Source organism: Gopherus evgoodei, chromosome 4, assembly GCF_007399415.2.
Source record: "Gopherus evgoodei ecotype Sinaloan lineage chromosome 4, rGopEvg1_v1.p, whole genome shotgun sequence".
NCBI classification, from domain to species: Eukaryota; Metazoa; Chordata; order Testudines; family Testudinidae; genus Gopherus; species Gopherus evgoodei.
Genome location: NC_044325.1, coordinates 31,342,152 through 31,356,464, shown reverse-complemented (window position 1 = coordinate 31,356,464; position 14,313 = coordinate 31,342,152). Strand labels below are relative to the sequence as shown.

Sequence of the window (14,313 nt, the reverse complement as noted above, 5' to 3'; positions counted from 1 at the left end):
CTGTATGAGAGACTTTTCAGGATTGCAGTAAATATGCAGTGGAATGAATCCTAACGTGGTCGATTACATTTGTAAAGCTATCACTGCTGTCCGGACAAATGTCGCCAACCTCAGTGATACAGCAATGTGGAAGATCAAGAGGGCTCGTTTTGCACGTAATCGTCAGAAGAGCGTGCGCTCGCTGAGGGACAGCGTGAAGGGACCTGGGGAATCAAAGAGAGCACTCTCCCTTCCAGAAACCTTCACCACCAAAATCCGTTGAGTATCCATTTATATTTTTGTGATAAGCCTGCATCTTCTCCCTTAAGATTGCATCCTGTTGCTGAGTACATAATGGAACTTTCACTATTCATCCAGTGGGGACAGTTTAGCATATCTGGGTTACAGACTGACTCAAACATTATTCTGGTAGTTACAAGTCAGTGAATTTTGCAAATAACATGGACCACATTCCAGTTTTGTGTTATACTTGTTTTATTGATAGAATGAAATGCCCTGAAACAAATTTGTAGATAGGTTTTAACCTGCATAAGGTGGCTAATGTATTGGCTACTTGGACAAGAACTAGAGGAGCTTTTGGAAAATGATTGTTATTTCTGATTATTATTAATGAATATGTTTTTGTCAATTTATACAACACTATACATGTGCTTGGCACTTTTCAAACAACAAGAAATTCTTTGCTGCAGCCATTCCATATTTTCAGATTTCCTTTAGCAGTATAATAATGTGCATACAAAACATTTTTATAACCATCTTACATACGAGGAAATTGATTCTCACAGTCCTTTGGGCTGCATGTGCTGCAAAAATCTCAATGGCTAGAATATTGTTAATATTCTATAGGAAAAACAATTATTAAATCTATTTTTCATTTTTAGGGGACTTTACAAATATTGATTAGTCCTGTACTTAAAAGATACCTCAGCAACACTTAATACCCTCAACCCGTATAATATAATACTTGTTAAAATTAGCCAGAGTCATTGGTGCTAATGAACTGCTAAGATTAATTAGAACTTTTCCCTCTAAAATTAGTAGAGAACAAAATTAAACCCAAAATTATTTTGCTTATAGTTTTCTGTGAATCTTATGTAACTTTTATTGATTAATTCTGGATCCTGCACGAGTCCTTCTTGTTTAATAACTCTTGGACCAGAAAAACTGAGTAATAAAGGAAACTAGAGTTAAGGGATACAGAGTATAAAATCACAACTCCACAAAAATAAATCTTCTAAAATGTTACATTCACTGCATGATAACAATTAATACATGCACTTGAGAATTCTCTTGGATCAAACTCAGCTTAATGCTGAGCATATGTTGAAGTTTAAGTTTTCTCTATTGCTTATTTAAACAGAGTTATTCTTGGTTTTTAGCTGTGAGGTTGACGAGGCATGAGCAGTCTGCTCCTGCACTTGGTGGAACACCAGAGCAAACGCCAGGTGGGTACTTCCTCTGTTGAAGAGAGGGGTGTATAGTGGATACAGGAAGAAGGGAGGGAATGCAATCTCTTTTATCGGATCATGATATAATTTGCATTAGGCACTAGTTTATCAAAAAGGTTCATTCTTAAAATGTTGAGTGCCAGAAGAAGGGATTATTTTGGCCTGCAAGTTGTTATAAGTTATACGCCCTTAGTCTGTCAGTCTGTCTCCACTTCTAGTCTTATGTCTTATACTTACTGTAAACTCCTTCGGGCAGGGACTGTTCTTTTGTTCTGGGTTTGTACAGCACCTAGCACAATGGAGTCCTGTTCAATGACTGGGGCTCCTAAGTGTCACTGCACAATAAATAATAATAGTAATATTATTTGCTGGTCTGTGTAAATCGGTGTGCAGACTCACCGTTAGGGGACAGAAAAATAAAGTTCCAACTACAGGGTCTCTTCATGTCCCTTTCTTCAGGTCTAGCTTTATTTGCTAAAATATAAGCTCAAAACTAGAACAAATCAGTTGAAACTACTGGGTGATAAGCTGCAAGGCCTTCCCAGTTTCAGTGACCTGGAAAGGGCAGGAGCACAATCTTGCTTGATGCTAGCCTCCTTTGAACCAGCACCCCCCTCCTGTCATAGCATCGTGCAGATCAGTCATGTGGCAGGCAGAGACGTATGTCTACACTACCCGCCAGATCGGGAGGTAGTGATCAATCTATTGGGGATCGATGTATTGCATCTTGTCTAGACGAGATACATCGATCCCTGAATGCACTCCTCATTGACTCCAGAACTCCACCAAGGTGAGAGGCGGAAGCAGAGTCAGTGGGGGAGCAGCGGCCATCGATCCCGCATCGTGATGACACAAAGGGAGGGGAGGGATAGCTCCGTGGTTTGAGCATTGGCCTGCTAAACCCAGGGTTGTGAGTTCAATCCTTGAAGGGGCCATTTGGGGATTGGTCCTGCTTTGAGTAGGGGGTTAGATTAGATGATCTACTGAGGTCCTTCCAACCCTAATAATCTATGATTCTATCAATCTAAGATATGTCAACTTCAGCTATGCTATTCTCTTAGCTGAAGTTGTGTATCTTAGATCAATTCCCCCCCCTCCCGTGTAGACCAGTCTTTACATGCCAGAATGCCTTTACACTTTGTCACAATCTGATAAAAGGTGTGATACACAGGAGTGTTGGAAGTGACTATTCTTTATTCCCAGGCCCCAGTCACCTGGCAGAGATCAGGGTTACCAAGGTCAATTCCCTTGTCATATGGGAAGTGTCAGCCTCACATTACCTAACTTACAGTGTTGCCAACTCTCATGATTGTGTCATGAGTCTTGTGATAGTTGATCTTATTCTTAAAGACTCAGCCCCTGGATTCAGGTGATTATGTGAGAATCTCAGCTGTTGTTTTAAAAAAAAAACTCCTGATGGTGAAGAAAAGCCTGAAATCATGACCTGAATACATCCCAAAGGCTTGGAAACCTGCAGGCAAAAAGAGCCCAATGTTTATTATAAAAATCTCATGATTTTTGGAGGGCTGACTCATGAATATGTGCGATTAGTGATACTGAATTTGACTGATTTTTCCAAAGAACCAATACGGATCCAAATACTTTCTGCACATCTGCTATCAAAAAACACTCCTCTTTCTTACACTGAGAAAAGTAAAGATTTGATCCTCATCCCCGTCCACTCCATCATTTTAGGTTTAAACCTTTAGTCCCAACTCAGTCAAAACTCCTGTTGAAATCAGTGGAGGTTCTGTGGGAATCAAGGACACAGCATCAGGCCCTTATTAATTTTTAACTCTGTTCAGCATTCCAAACCACTTTGTCACAGAAGACAGGAATTTCACTGATTGACGTGTACCGAAAGACAAAGAGGTCACGTTTAGTATGAGGCACAGTCTAATCATGGTTTGGTGTTTTATGGTATATTTTGATAGGTCATGAGGTAATTTGAAGGTGAAAGGGACTCAGTTTAGAATAATAGAATCATAGAACTGGAAGGGATCTCAAGAGGTCATCTAGTTCAGGCCCCTGCACTCAAGGCAGGATTAAGTATTATTATGACCATCCCTGACACGTTTGTCCAACCTGCTCTTAAAAATCCCCAATGATGAGGATTCCACAACCTACCTAGGCAATTTATTCCAGTGCTTCACCACTCTGATAGTTAGGAAGTTTTTCCTAATGTCCTACCTAAATCTCCCTTATTGCAATTTAAGCCCATTGCTTCTTGTCTTATCCTCAGAGGTTAAGAAGAACATTTTTTCTCCCTCCTCCTTGTAACAACCTTTAATGTACTTGAAAACTGTTATCATGTCCCCTCTCAGTCTTCTCTTCTCCAGACTAAACAAACCCATTTTTTTCAATCTTCCCTCATAGGTCATGTTTTCTAGACCTTTAATCATTTTTGTTGCTCTTCTCTGGACTTTCTCCAATGTGTCCATGTCATGAACAGATAAGTAAGAGTTAATAGAACAGAAGTACTTCATATCTCTTTTGCCTGGAAAGGGTTAACAAGTCCAGTGAGCCTGGCTGTCACCTGGCCAGAGGACCAATCAGGGGACAGGATACTTTCGAATCTTGAGGAAGGGAAGTTTTTGTGTGTGCTGTTAGTTTTTGGTGGTTGTTCACTCTGGGGTCTCAGAGGGACCAGATGTGCAACCAGGTTTCTCTCCAGTCTCTCTGATACAGGCTCTTATAAGTTCAGAATAGTAAGTATTAGGTAGATAAGGCGAGCTAGGCTTATGTTTGTTTTCTTTATTTGCAAATGTGTATTTGGCTGGGAGGAGTTCAAATGTGTATTTGGCTGGAAGGAGTTCAAATTTGTATTTTGCTGAAAGGATTTTAATTTGTACTTGTATACTTAGGCTGGGAGGGTATTCCCAGTGTCTATAGCTGAAAGACTCTGTACCTATTCCATTTTAAATTTACAAAGATAACTTTTACTTTTTTTCTCTCTTTAATTAAAAGTTTCTTGTTTAAGAACCTGATTGTTTTTTTATTCTGGTGAGACCCCAGGGGACTGGGTCTGGATCCATCAGGGAATTGGTGGGGAGAAAGAAGGGAAGGGGGAGAGAGAGGTTAATTTTCTCTCTGTGTTAGGATTACTTTCTCTCTCAGGGAGAGTCTGGGAGGGGGAGAGAGAAGGAGGGGGGAAGGTGGATTTTCCTCTCTGTTTCAAGATTCAAGGAGTTTGAATCACAGTGATCTTCCAGGGGAAGCCTGGGAGAGGCAACGGTGAGGGAAAGGGTTTACTTTCCTTGTGTTAAGATCCGGAGGGTCTGGGTCTTGGGGTCCCCGGGCAAGGTTTTTGGGGGACCAGAGTGTACCAGGCACTGGAATTCCTGGTTGGTGGCAGCGCTACAGGTTCTAAGCTGGTGATTGAGCTTAGAGGAATTCATGCTGGTACCCCATCTTTTGGGTGCTAAGGTTCAGAGTGGGGAATTATACCATGACAGTCCATCTTTCCTGAAATGTGGCTCCCAGAACTGGACACAGTACTCCGGTTGAGGCCTAATCAGAGTGGAGTAGAGCGGAAGAATTACTTCTCATGTCTTGCTTACAACACTCCTGCTAATACATCCCAGAATGATGTTCACTTTTTTTTGCAACAGTATTACACTGTTAATTCATATTTAGTTTGTGATCCACTATGATCCTCAAATCCCTTTCTGCAGTACTCCTTCCTACGCCATCATTTCCCATTTTGTATGTGTGCAAGAAGTTTAGTTTCCAAATCTGACATACCTTAGAACTGTTACATACTGGTGGGTAATATCGAAATATCTGTATATTGAATAAGATCCGTTGACTCTTACATATTTAAAACAAATAACAGACCAAATACCACTCAAATCTCCCAATAATCATTGTTTATGAATTACCCTGTAATAATGGCTGAAGAAGCACACATCTAGCCAGTAGGAGGAGAACAATGTAACTGACATATGGCAGGGCTGATCCTCAATGGAGCTATGATAATTTATGGCAGCTGAGGACCTGCCATCCTGTTTTCCCTGGAGTAGTTTACAGGGGCATCATAATGGATGCTGATAACAGAGAGAAGTACCAGATATGAGATTTTGCATGCTTGTGAGAGCATAATACTAACTCTGGAGAGTGAAAACTCAGAAAAAGTCCTTGGAAGTATCCATTAACTCATGCCACTACTGTATACCCATTGCAAGACTGAATATTTCCTTATCTTCAAGTTTCTGAAAGACACAGCTCAGTGAGCAAAAGTAAAAAGAATAATTTTATCAGATTAGTTACTCATTTAATTGTATATGGAAATTTTGGGACAGATTTAGATCCACATTAATGACTCATTCAGTTCCATAGTTACATTTTTCTATGTTCAGGAAAAGTCACACAGAATTTAATAGAGATGAAACCAGTAGGGGGCTAAAGAAAAAACTGTAAAATCTTCTGAATGAGACTGATGTCCTTTTTATAGAAAGTATTCAGTAGAATTTAATAGAGAATTGTATCTCTGCTGTGGAATTGTTTGGAAAGGTTATCACTCTCAATTGAGTTCTAAAGGACCAAAAGAAGTCAAGGATGAGAGAGACATAATATGGGTGAGGTAATATCTTTTACTGGACCAACTTCTGTTGGTGCGAGAGACAAACTTTTGAGCTCCCCAGTGCTCTTCCTCAGGTCTGGGGCCAAATTTGAACAAGAGTGGTGCTGAGACCCTGTGTGTCAGGTCACAACGCTTGGAGCCTGGAGCTGGGCCCAGCCTGCAGGACACAGGAGCTGCCACTGCCTGACTTGAGTGCAGGGTGGGTTCACTCTCAATCCCCAGCCCCAGTTCCATGGGACACAGGAGCCATTGCTGCAGCCCTAATTCATACCTGAAAAAAAGAATGGGAATTTGAATTATGCAGCAAGTACTTTATTTTAATTAATATTTAAACAGATTGTGTTGGAATTACAGTACATTGCATTCTCTACCAACACTTCTGCTTTATACTTTCACATATTGTTGTTTGTAAAAAGACCCTAATACTTAGAGATGCTGGGCAGCTGCAGCTCCTATTGACTTCAGCTGGAGTTGTAGGTTCTCAGTACTTCTGATACTTCATCTCTAGTATGAAGGTTCTCAGTAATAAAGACGTACTTATATAGATGGTAAAATGAGGATGATATTTCATGGGCCAGATAAAGGGGCCTTGACAGGTTAAAACAGGGGTGCTCTAACAGTTTGCATATGGGGATGCCGAGAGCCATTGAACCAAATTAAACCTGTATATGATGAAAATCACTTCAAGCTAGGAGGTGCAGCAGCACCCCCTGCACACCTAAGTCTAGCACCTATGCATAGGTGCCGACTTTCTAATATGCAGGGGGGTGCTCCCCCCGGCTCTGCCTCAGGCCCCGCCCCACTCCACCCCTTCCCACAAAGCCCTACCCCTGCCCCGACTTTTCCCGCCCCTTCCCATGGTGTGCCTTGCTTTTGCTTCTTCTCCCTCCCCCAGTGCCTCCTGCACGCCACGGAACAGCATATCACGACGGGTGGGAGGTGATGGGGGAGGTACTGATTGGTGGGGCTGCCGGCAGGTGGGATGCATTGGGAGAGGGGAAGGAACAGGTGTTGATAGGGAGGCTGCAGTGGGTGCCTAGCACCCACCATTTTTTCCCATGGTACTGCAGCCCTAGAGGGAGTCGGCACCCTATGACTTAGAAATCATAAGGGTTAAAAATATTCCTTACTTAAAAATGTTGCTGAAAAGGTTTTAGATTATGAAAATGGAAAGAATGTTATAAATCTAATTTACTGTTTGTTTTTTTTGCTGCTTGTTTCCTTTTTGCATTCATTCAGAATGGGCAATGATGCTCAGTTAGTCAATTTCCCTCTTGTTCAGTTTGTCCTGCATTACTGTTTGGGTTGCATGCACTGCAGGGAAATGATCAAATCCAACTTCTTTCACTGGAAAATCATCATGAGAATATTTGTACTAAAATATTTAATGTTTGTAAAACAATGTATATGATATGATATGATACTATCGTATACTACAGTATAAGCAACAATTTGGCTTAGTCTATCAGACAGCATGCCTTTAACACACTCTGTGTAGATTTTCGGGATTTACTTAGCAGCATTAGATGATAAGTTAGGATCTCTGTGTTCCTTTGGAAGCTGTGGCTTTCCTGGATAAACCTAATATGGCACAATTTAATCAGGTAAATCCACTATTCTTCTGTGTCTGGAGAGGAGTATGCATTATGCACATTAGAAGGTAAATCTTTCATTATCTATTTGATCAAATGCAGGATCTCCCTCTCTCATATCCTCTAAAGCAATGGTAGGCAACTTGCCGCCTGTCAGGGTATCCGCTGGCGGGCCGCGAGACAATTTGTTTACATTGACCGTCCACAGGCACGGCTGTCTGCAGCTCCCAGTGGCTGGAGTTTGCCATTCCCAGGCAATGGGAGCTGTGGGAAGTGCTGGGGCCTGCAGGGACATGTTCCCAGCTACTGGGAGCTGCGGGCGGCTGTGCCTGTGGACAGTCAATGTAAATAAACCGTCTCGCGGCCTGCCAGTGGACTGTCCTGACGGACCGTGTGTGGCCTGTGGGCCGCAGGTTGCCAATCACTGCTCTAAAATTTTATTGGGATTACCCTTAGCTGGAGTAAATTGTGTTCCATTGAAGTCAATGGAGCTATGAAGAATTACACCAACTGAGGCTCTAACCTATAAAATATTATTTTTCTTTTGCTCACAGTAGTGTAAACCAGGAGTAAGGTCACAGAACGTGGTGGAGTTACACTGTTGTGAAAGGAAATCAGAATCAGTCCCATACAGTATGACTGTTCATGAGGATGTTTGAAGAACTGAAAAGCTTTTGATTTCAACAAAATATGGAGTTAATTTCATATACCTAAAGTACCCAAAGGCGAGAGTAGATTACTGCCCTCAGAAATGCATGCACAATTCCTACTGACTTCACATGTGCAGATAGAGTCAGAAGTGGGACAAGTCTCTTGGATAGATGTCTCTGGCCTGATTCTTTATTGCCTTGCATTGCAGTCATTCTCATCAGTGTCTTTCTTGTGCTGGTAGGACAACCATCCCCAGAGAATGACAATACAATAAAGGACCTGCTTCCAGAGGATGCTGGGATTGATCATCAGACCGTCCACCAGCTGATTACTGTGCTAATGAAGTTTATGGCAAAGGATGAGAGTAGTGCTGAGTCAGATATCAGCAGTGCTAAAGCCTTCAACACGGTGAAGCGCCATCTGTACGTCTTGCTTGGCTATGATCAACAGGAAGGATGCTTCATGATTGCGCCTCAGAAAATGCGCATTTCAACTTGTTTTAATGCATTTATTGCTGGAATAGCACAAGTAGGTGTGATTTATTCTCACTGGACATATGTGATCCATTGAGCTGGCACCAAAATACCTCACCCAGCCAGCTACCGTTGTCTGGGGTTCCTGAAATGTCCTGCAAGGCAGTCTTCTTTACAGTATTAAAAATGCTGGTTGAGTGTTCAGTAAACAAAGGGAATACCTTTAGATATACGCTCTCATTGTAATAAGTGGATGAATTTGAGAGTGAGAAGGGCTGTGTTGCTTGTTCACCCTTCAAAAGCTCAGTTCAGACTTGTGAAGTACTTTCCTAGTGCTCAGGGCCAGCTCTACAATTTTCGCTGCCCCAAACAGTGCACTGAATTGCCGCCGCAGGCGGTGGGGTCAGTCCGTGTGCCCTTAGGGTGGCAGGCACGTTTCCATGGCGGCGGCAGTTCGGTGGCAGCTTCTGTGTTTAGCTGTGCCGCTGTGGATAGCTAAATATAGAAGCTGCTGCCGAATTGCTGCCACTGCGGAAACGCACATGCCGCTCTAAGGGCACACGGGCTGCCCCCGCCGTCCGCAGCGGCAATTCAGCGCGCTCCTGGGGGCAAAACAACAGGGACTGCCGCCCCTTGAAGATTGCCGCCCCAAGCACCAGCTTGGAATGCTGGTGCCTGGAGCTGGCCCTGCTAGTGCTATTGCTTTGGAGAAGGAAGGAAAGTGGGTAAAGACAGAGATTACAAGTTAGAATTGATGGGTTCTATGCCCATTTACACCATAGACTTGCCATATAACCCCGAGCAGGTTAGTTTTCCTCTCTGTGCATTACTTTCTTCGTCTGTAAAATGGGGTCCACAATAATTCCCTATCTTGCAAGGGCTTAATTAACTTGTATTAGTAAAGTGATACTTGGTTGAAAGGTGCTACATGGTTGCAGAGTATCATTATTGTTTTTGATGACAAAGTCTTTTCATTGCTGCAATGTTTCCCTGTAGCTCCTTATTAAAACACCCTCATACGTGAACTTTAAGGGAGAAAAATGGTCACTAGTTCAAATAACCGTAAAACATTAAAAATGCCCAATAAAGATGCAAGAATATCACTTTTTTCATCTGCTTTTTTTGTTATACACATTGGAGGAAGCAGTCATTTTTTTCAAAGCAGAGTGCGATGGATGAATCTGCAGAAATTCACATGCAGCCCCAGGCAAAACATGCAGACATTTGTACATGCAGATCAGGTACATATATGTGCATGTGGGCAGTTAGATCAGGATGCATTTGTACAAACTGCATGCCAGATCTATCAAGATGCAATATATTGCTCCTGATTTACCTCTCATTTACTATGGATATATAGTGGTGTATATGAAAGGAGGTTCAGGCCAATTGTGTTGTGTTTAGCTTAAAGGCACAGAAGGTGGAAGATAGACTGTAGAACCATAACCTAAATTTTCCAAAGTAACTAATAATTGGCCTTGCCTCAGTTTTTTGGGTGCCCAACTTGAGACACCTTTGAAAGGCTTGATTTTCAGAAGTGCTGAACACCCTCTCTCTAAAAATCTGGTCTCTTTAAAGTGTCTCAGGTTGGGCTCACAAAAGCACTAATCACTTTTGAACATTTAGATCCGTGGGTGGAATCCACTGAAGTCAATGGGAACTTTGCCATTTACTTTAATGGGGCCAGGATTTTACTCCATGTCTTTAGTGTGAAAATATTAATTTGGAATTTCTTTTGATTTTTTTTTCTTGTGATAAAAGGGAGCATTCTGTAGTATAGGGAATCTCCTTGGCTGTTAGAGTCACGCTCTTTATTGTAGCGCTGGCATTTGCTCACTAGAAGAGGGAACTTTTCTAAAATACAACATTAACATAACACAAAATTTATAAATATTTACTTTCTATCGCCAGTTCTGCAAATGCTGGAACTGGATGAATGTTCTGGTTTATTAGCTTAAACCTAGAAATTTTAGCTCAAGGAAACATTATTTCCAAAGATTATTGTTAATATTCAGCTCCTTAAACGCTAATATTGCTGCTCTGCTATTTGTTTGTAAGATAGAGATCTCTTATTCCTAGCAGCAAACACTGAGATAAGTGTGTGCAAGGTAAAATCATTTTGATGTTATCCCACCAGGTGGTGGTGTTGGACAGTTCTTTTTGGAGGAAAGAATACAGCACAGATGGGCCTTGATAATACTTGGTAAAACTGTGTTTTAAATCCTATGGTTGAGCTATAGTCAGGATATATAATTTTAGACTTCCCAAATCTTAATATAATGTGTATAAAAGTGCCAATGGCTCCAGGGCCTGTCTGCATTACAAAATGTACTGCATTGAGACACCTTGTTATAACACAGTTTGGTCTTACTTGTGAATGATTTGGTCAAAACCTAGTATAATCATGTTACAGAACCATGTTATAGCCTTGTTGCAATCAGATGTCAGGCTATAGAACTATATACAGAGATACACTATACATTCATCTGACAGTTTATGTATATTGGTAGACAGACAAGATGGGTTTCATTAGCTTGACTCAAGGAATGTTAAATGCTAAAGTAAGAGAGAGACAGAGATAGGAGTAGGAAACTCTGCCTAGAATCCACTTGTGCAGGAGCTTGGGTGCTAAATCTTTTGTTTGTATATACACTCTTGTCTTAGGGCTTTGCTACTTTAATCAAAAAATGAATGCAAACCCCAGCAGTGAGTACATTTGGAAAACAGAGAGTGTGTGTGTGGTGTGTGTGTGTGTTTGTGTGTGTGTTCACGCACGTGTAGGGCTGAGAGTGAGGTGATTAGTCCACCCATTTATATGTGAGGTATTGCTAAACCAAAGTATTTAAAAATCATAAGTCAGGCGTACAAATTATATTAGATATAATATAATATATATCTCTCTATATAATATATATTTGATATTAGAACCTTTAGAGCTGACATTTTCAAGCTTTTCTCTGCAGTAATGAGAGCTAGAAACTTACTTTCTCAAAGAGATATGAGAGTCTTGGCTGATCAAATGTCTCCAAGACCTAAGGATTGAAGAAAAACACCTAAAATCAAAAGACTCATGATAAGATCATGAGAGTTGGCAAATGTAGCTGGTTAACTAACATGGGTATAAGTTTGTTTGGTCCTGTTTGTGCATTCATGATCAAACTATGTTATAACACGCAAGTGTCCGAGCATGATATATTTTGTAATATGAACAGGCCGTGTGCACGCTACAGTTCAGACTGTGCTAGACAGAGCTGTTTTTAAATACACCTCCTGCTAACACACTTTCCCCATCTAGCTAAACAGGGTCTCATTACAGGATGAACCATTTTACTTGATTTTACGTCACTGAGCATTTTTGTTTGGAAAGTGGTTTATAAGATAGTTAGGCCTTGGAGAAAATTTTCAAAAGTGCTTAAGTGATTTAGGAGCTTACATGCTTTCTTCAAAAGTGATTCAGGCAGTTAGGAGCGCATTAACATTCAATGCTATAAATGTAAAGTTCTATTGATTGAACAATGTATTAAAAGAGTAAAATGTGCTTGCAACCTTCAGTACTAGGATGGTATTTAAGCAAGAGATGTGCAACATTCAGTTGATTATAGTTCAACCCATTTGCCTGGCTAACTGATTCCCCCCCCCCAATTTTTTTTTGCATTGCCTCACAATATAACACGACATAAAGGCCCAGTTTTTGTCTTAATTTGCTCTTGTGCAAACCTGTTGATAAAAATTATTGTAACTGAAGGCGAAATTTGATTCGCCGAGCTACATTTTATAAACAAGGCTGCACTCATTGGTTGCAAACTGGGCATTTGTGTGCGTGAACATACGTGTTGAGGCACATCCTCAGTTTCTACACATGAAAAAGGTATTTAGAAACCACAGCAGACATTGATATGTATATTGTCTCTGCAACTTAATTGGGGAGGTTTGAAAATGTTGCCAATAGTCTGTTTTGAAATGATAAATAACCTAGTGGCAGTGTTGTAGTAAATGACTCATCATGCTGATACCATGCAAAGAGCTAACAAAATAGCAAACTTCCTGAAAGCTTTCTAGGGGATTGTGGAAACTTCGTGCAGGCCCTTATTTCTCTTCACCTTCCCAGTATTTAAGCTGCTGTTGTAGTATGACAATTGCTAACGCAAATGGAGCTGGTTTTCTTGTCGGTGCACTCAAATCTAAATGAATATTCATTTCAGGTGATGGACTATAACATTAACCTGGGAAAACATCTCCTTCCATTAGTGGTTCAGGTGCTGAAGTATTGCACTTGTCCTCAACTAAGACATTACTTCCAGCAGCCTCCCCGCTGCTCCCTCTGGTCCATCAAACCTCACATTCGGCAGATGTGGTTAAAGGCGTTACTTGTCATCCTTTACAAGGTTTGTTGTCTTGAAGGGGTTCTGTTATCTTAACATTCACATGTCACTCTACCTTTTGTTTCAAGCGGTGCCTAAGCCTACTGAAACCAGAAGAGATTAGACGGAAACATTTTTCTCTCTTCTTTCAGTTTGTTTACTTTGGGTATTTACTTTCAATTTGCGTAAATTAGTTTCACTGTTCACCCTATATAGTCAACGAGCTAGTCAGTTTCCCCCATTGTTGATGTGAATCTTTCACCTAACAGCTAGAGCAAGAAAAATGTTTTTCAATACAGGAAAATGAGTTGTAAAACCACAAAACTGGCAGGTGGACTCAGATTTAATATCTGATGTTACTTAAATTGACTACTTTTTAAGTTAATAGTGTCAATTTAACAACTGGCATTCTTAATTCACATAATGTTTTTATGTGAGTTATAAAGAACATCAGTAAAGTACCTACTGGAGCTGAGATTTGAAGCTTTGACAATAATCTGACATACAGAACACAGTTCTAGTGGTTAGATTTGATGTGCCTGAGAATGGAGAAATTGAAAATCAGTGAAATAGCAAATATTTTGCAAATAGATCTGGTAAGACCTCTTGAGGTATCATTAACAGGCTGCTTTATCATATAAAAATCAAGGAAATCGTATATTAAACTATCCTCCTAGGTAATTCTTCAAAATGTTTTATTTATAGACCAGTTTCTTTTTATAAAGCATTCTTTACAAAGCGGAGGAATATTTCTGCTTTCTAGCATGTATTTAGAAACATAAGATCACAGGAATGCCAAGAGCCACCAGAAGACAATATGCTTGGCCATTCCTATATTATTACCTAAATATTTATCCAAGAGAAGGGCCTACTGTAGACAAATCAAGAGGAAAAGTTAGTTTTTAAGGTAAAATCTTTTTATTTCACTGACTAGTATCCGTACAGAGACTGTGACATCAGCAAGATTGTGCTGCATCTGATCTACATAACAGTCAACACACTCAACGCCCAGTACCACAGCTGCAAGCCACATGCCACAGCCGGTCCTTTGTACAGTGACAACAGTAACATAAGCCGATACAGTGAAAAGGAAAAAGGTATTTTAAATACTTAAATTTCTGTATTAGTCACTGATTTAATTCTTTAAGCAGTGGGTGATGAGGGAGTGTGACCTAGCTGTTAGAGGTAGGACTGAGAGTCAGATTC

The 14,313-nt window shown here is 40.7% G+C and overlaps 1 protein-coding gene across 1 annotated transcript in view; it reads left to right on the top strand.

Moving 5' to 3' along the window:
* The window catches only part of UNC79 (unc-79 homolog, NALCN channel complex subunit), a 151,830-nt gene that overhangs the window by 64,302 nt on the left and 73,215 nt on the right, over positions 1–14,313 (top strand). The window contains 5 exon segments of the mRNA XM_030558858.1: positions 78–257; positions 1,380–1,445; positions 8,515–8,801; positions 12,949–13,131; positions 14,042–14,204. Coding sequence (XP_030414718.1) covers positions 78–257; positions 1,380–1,445; positions 8,515–8,801; positions 12,949–13,131; positions 14,042–14,204 — 879 coding nt within the window.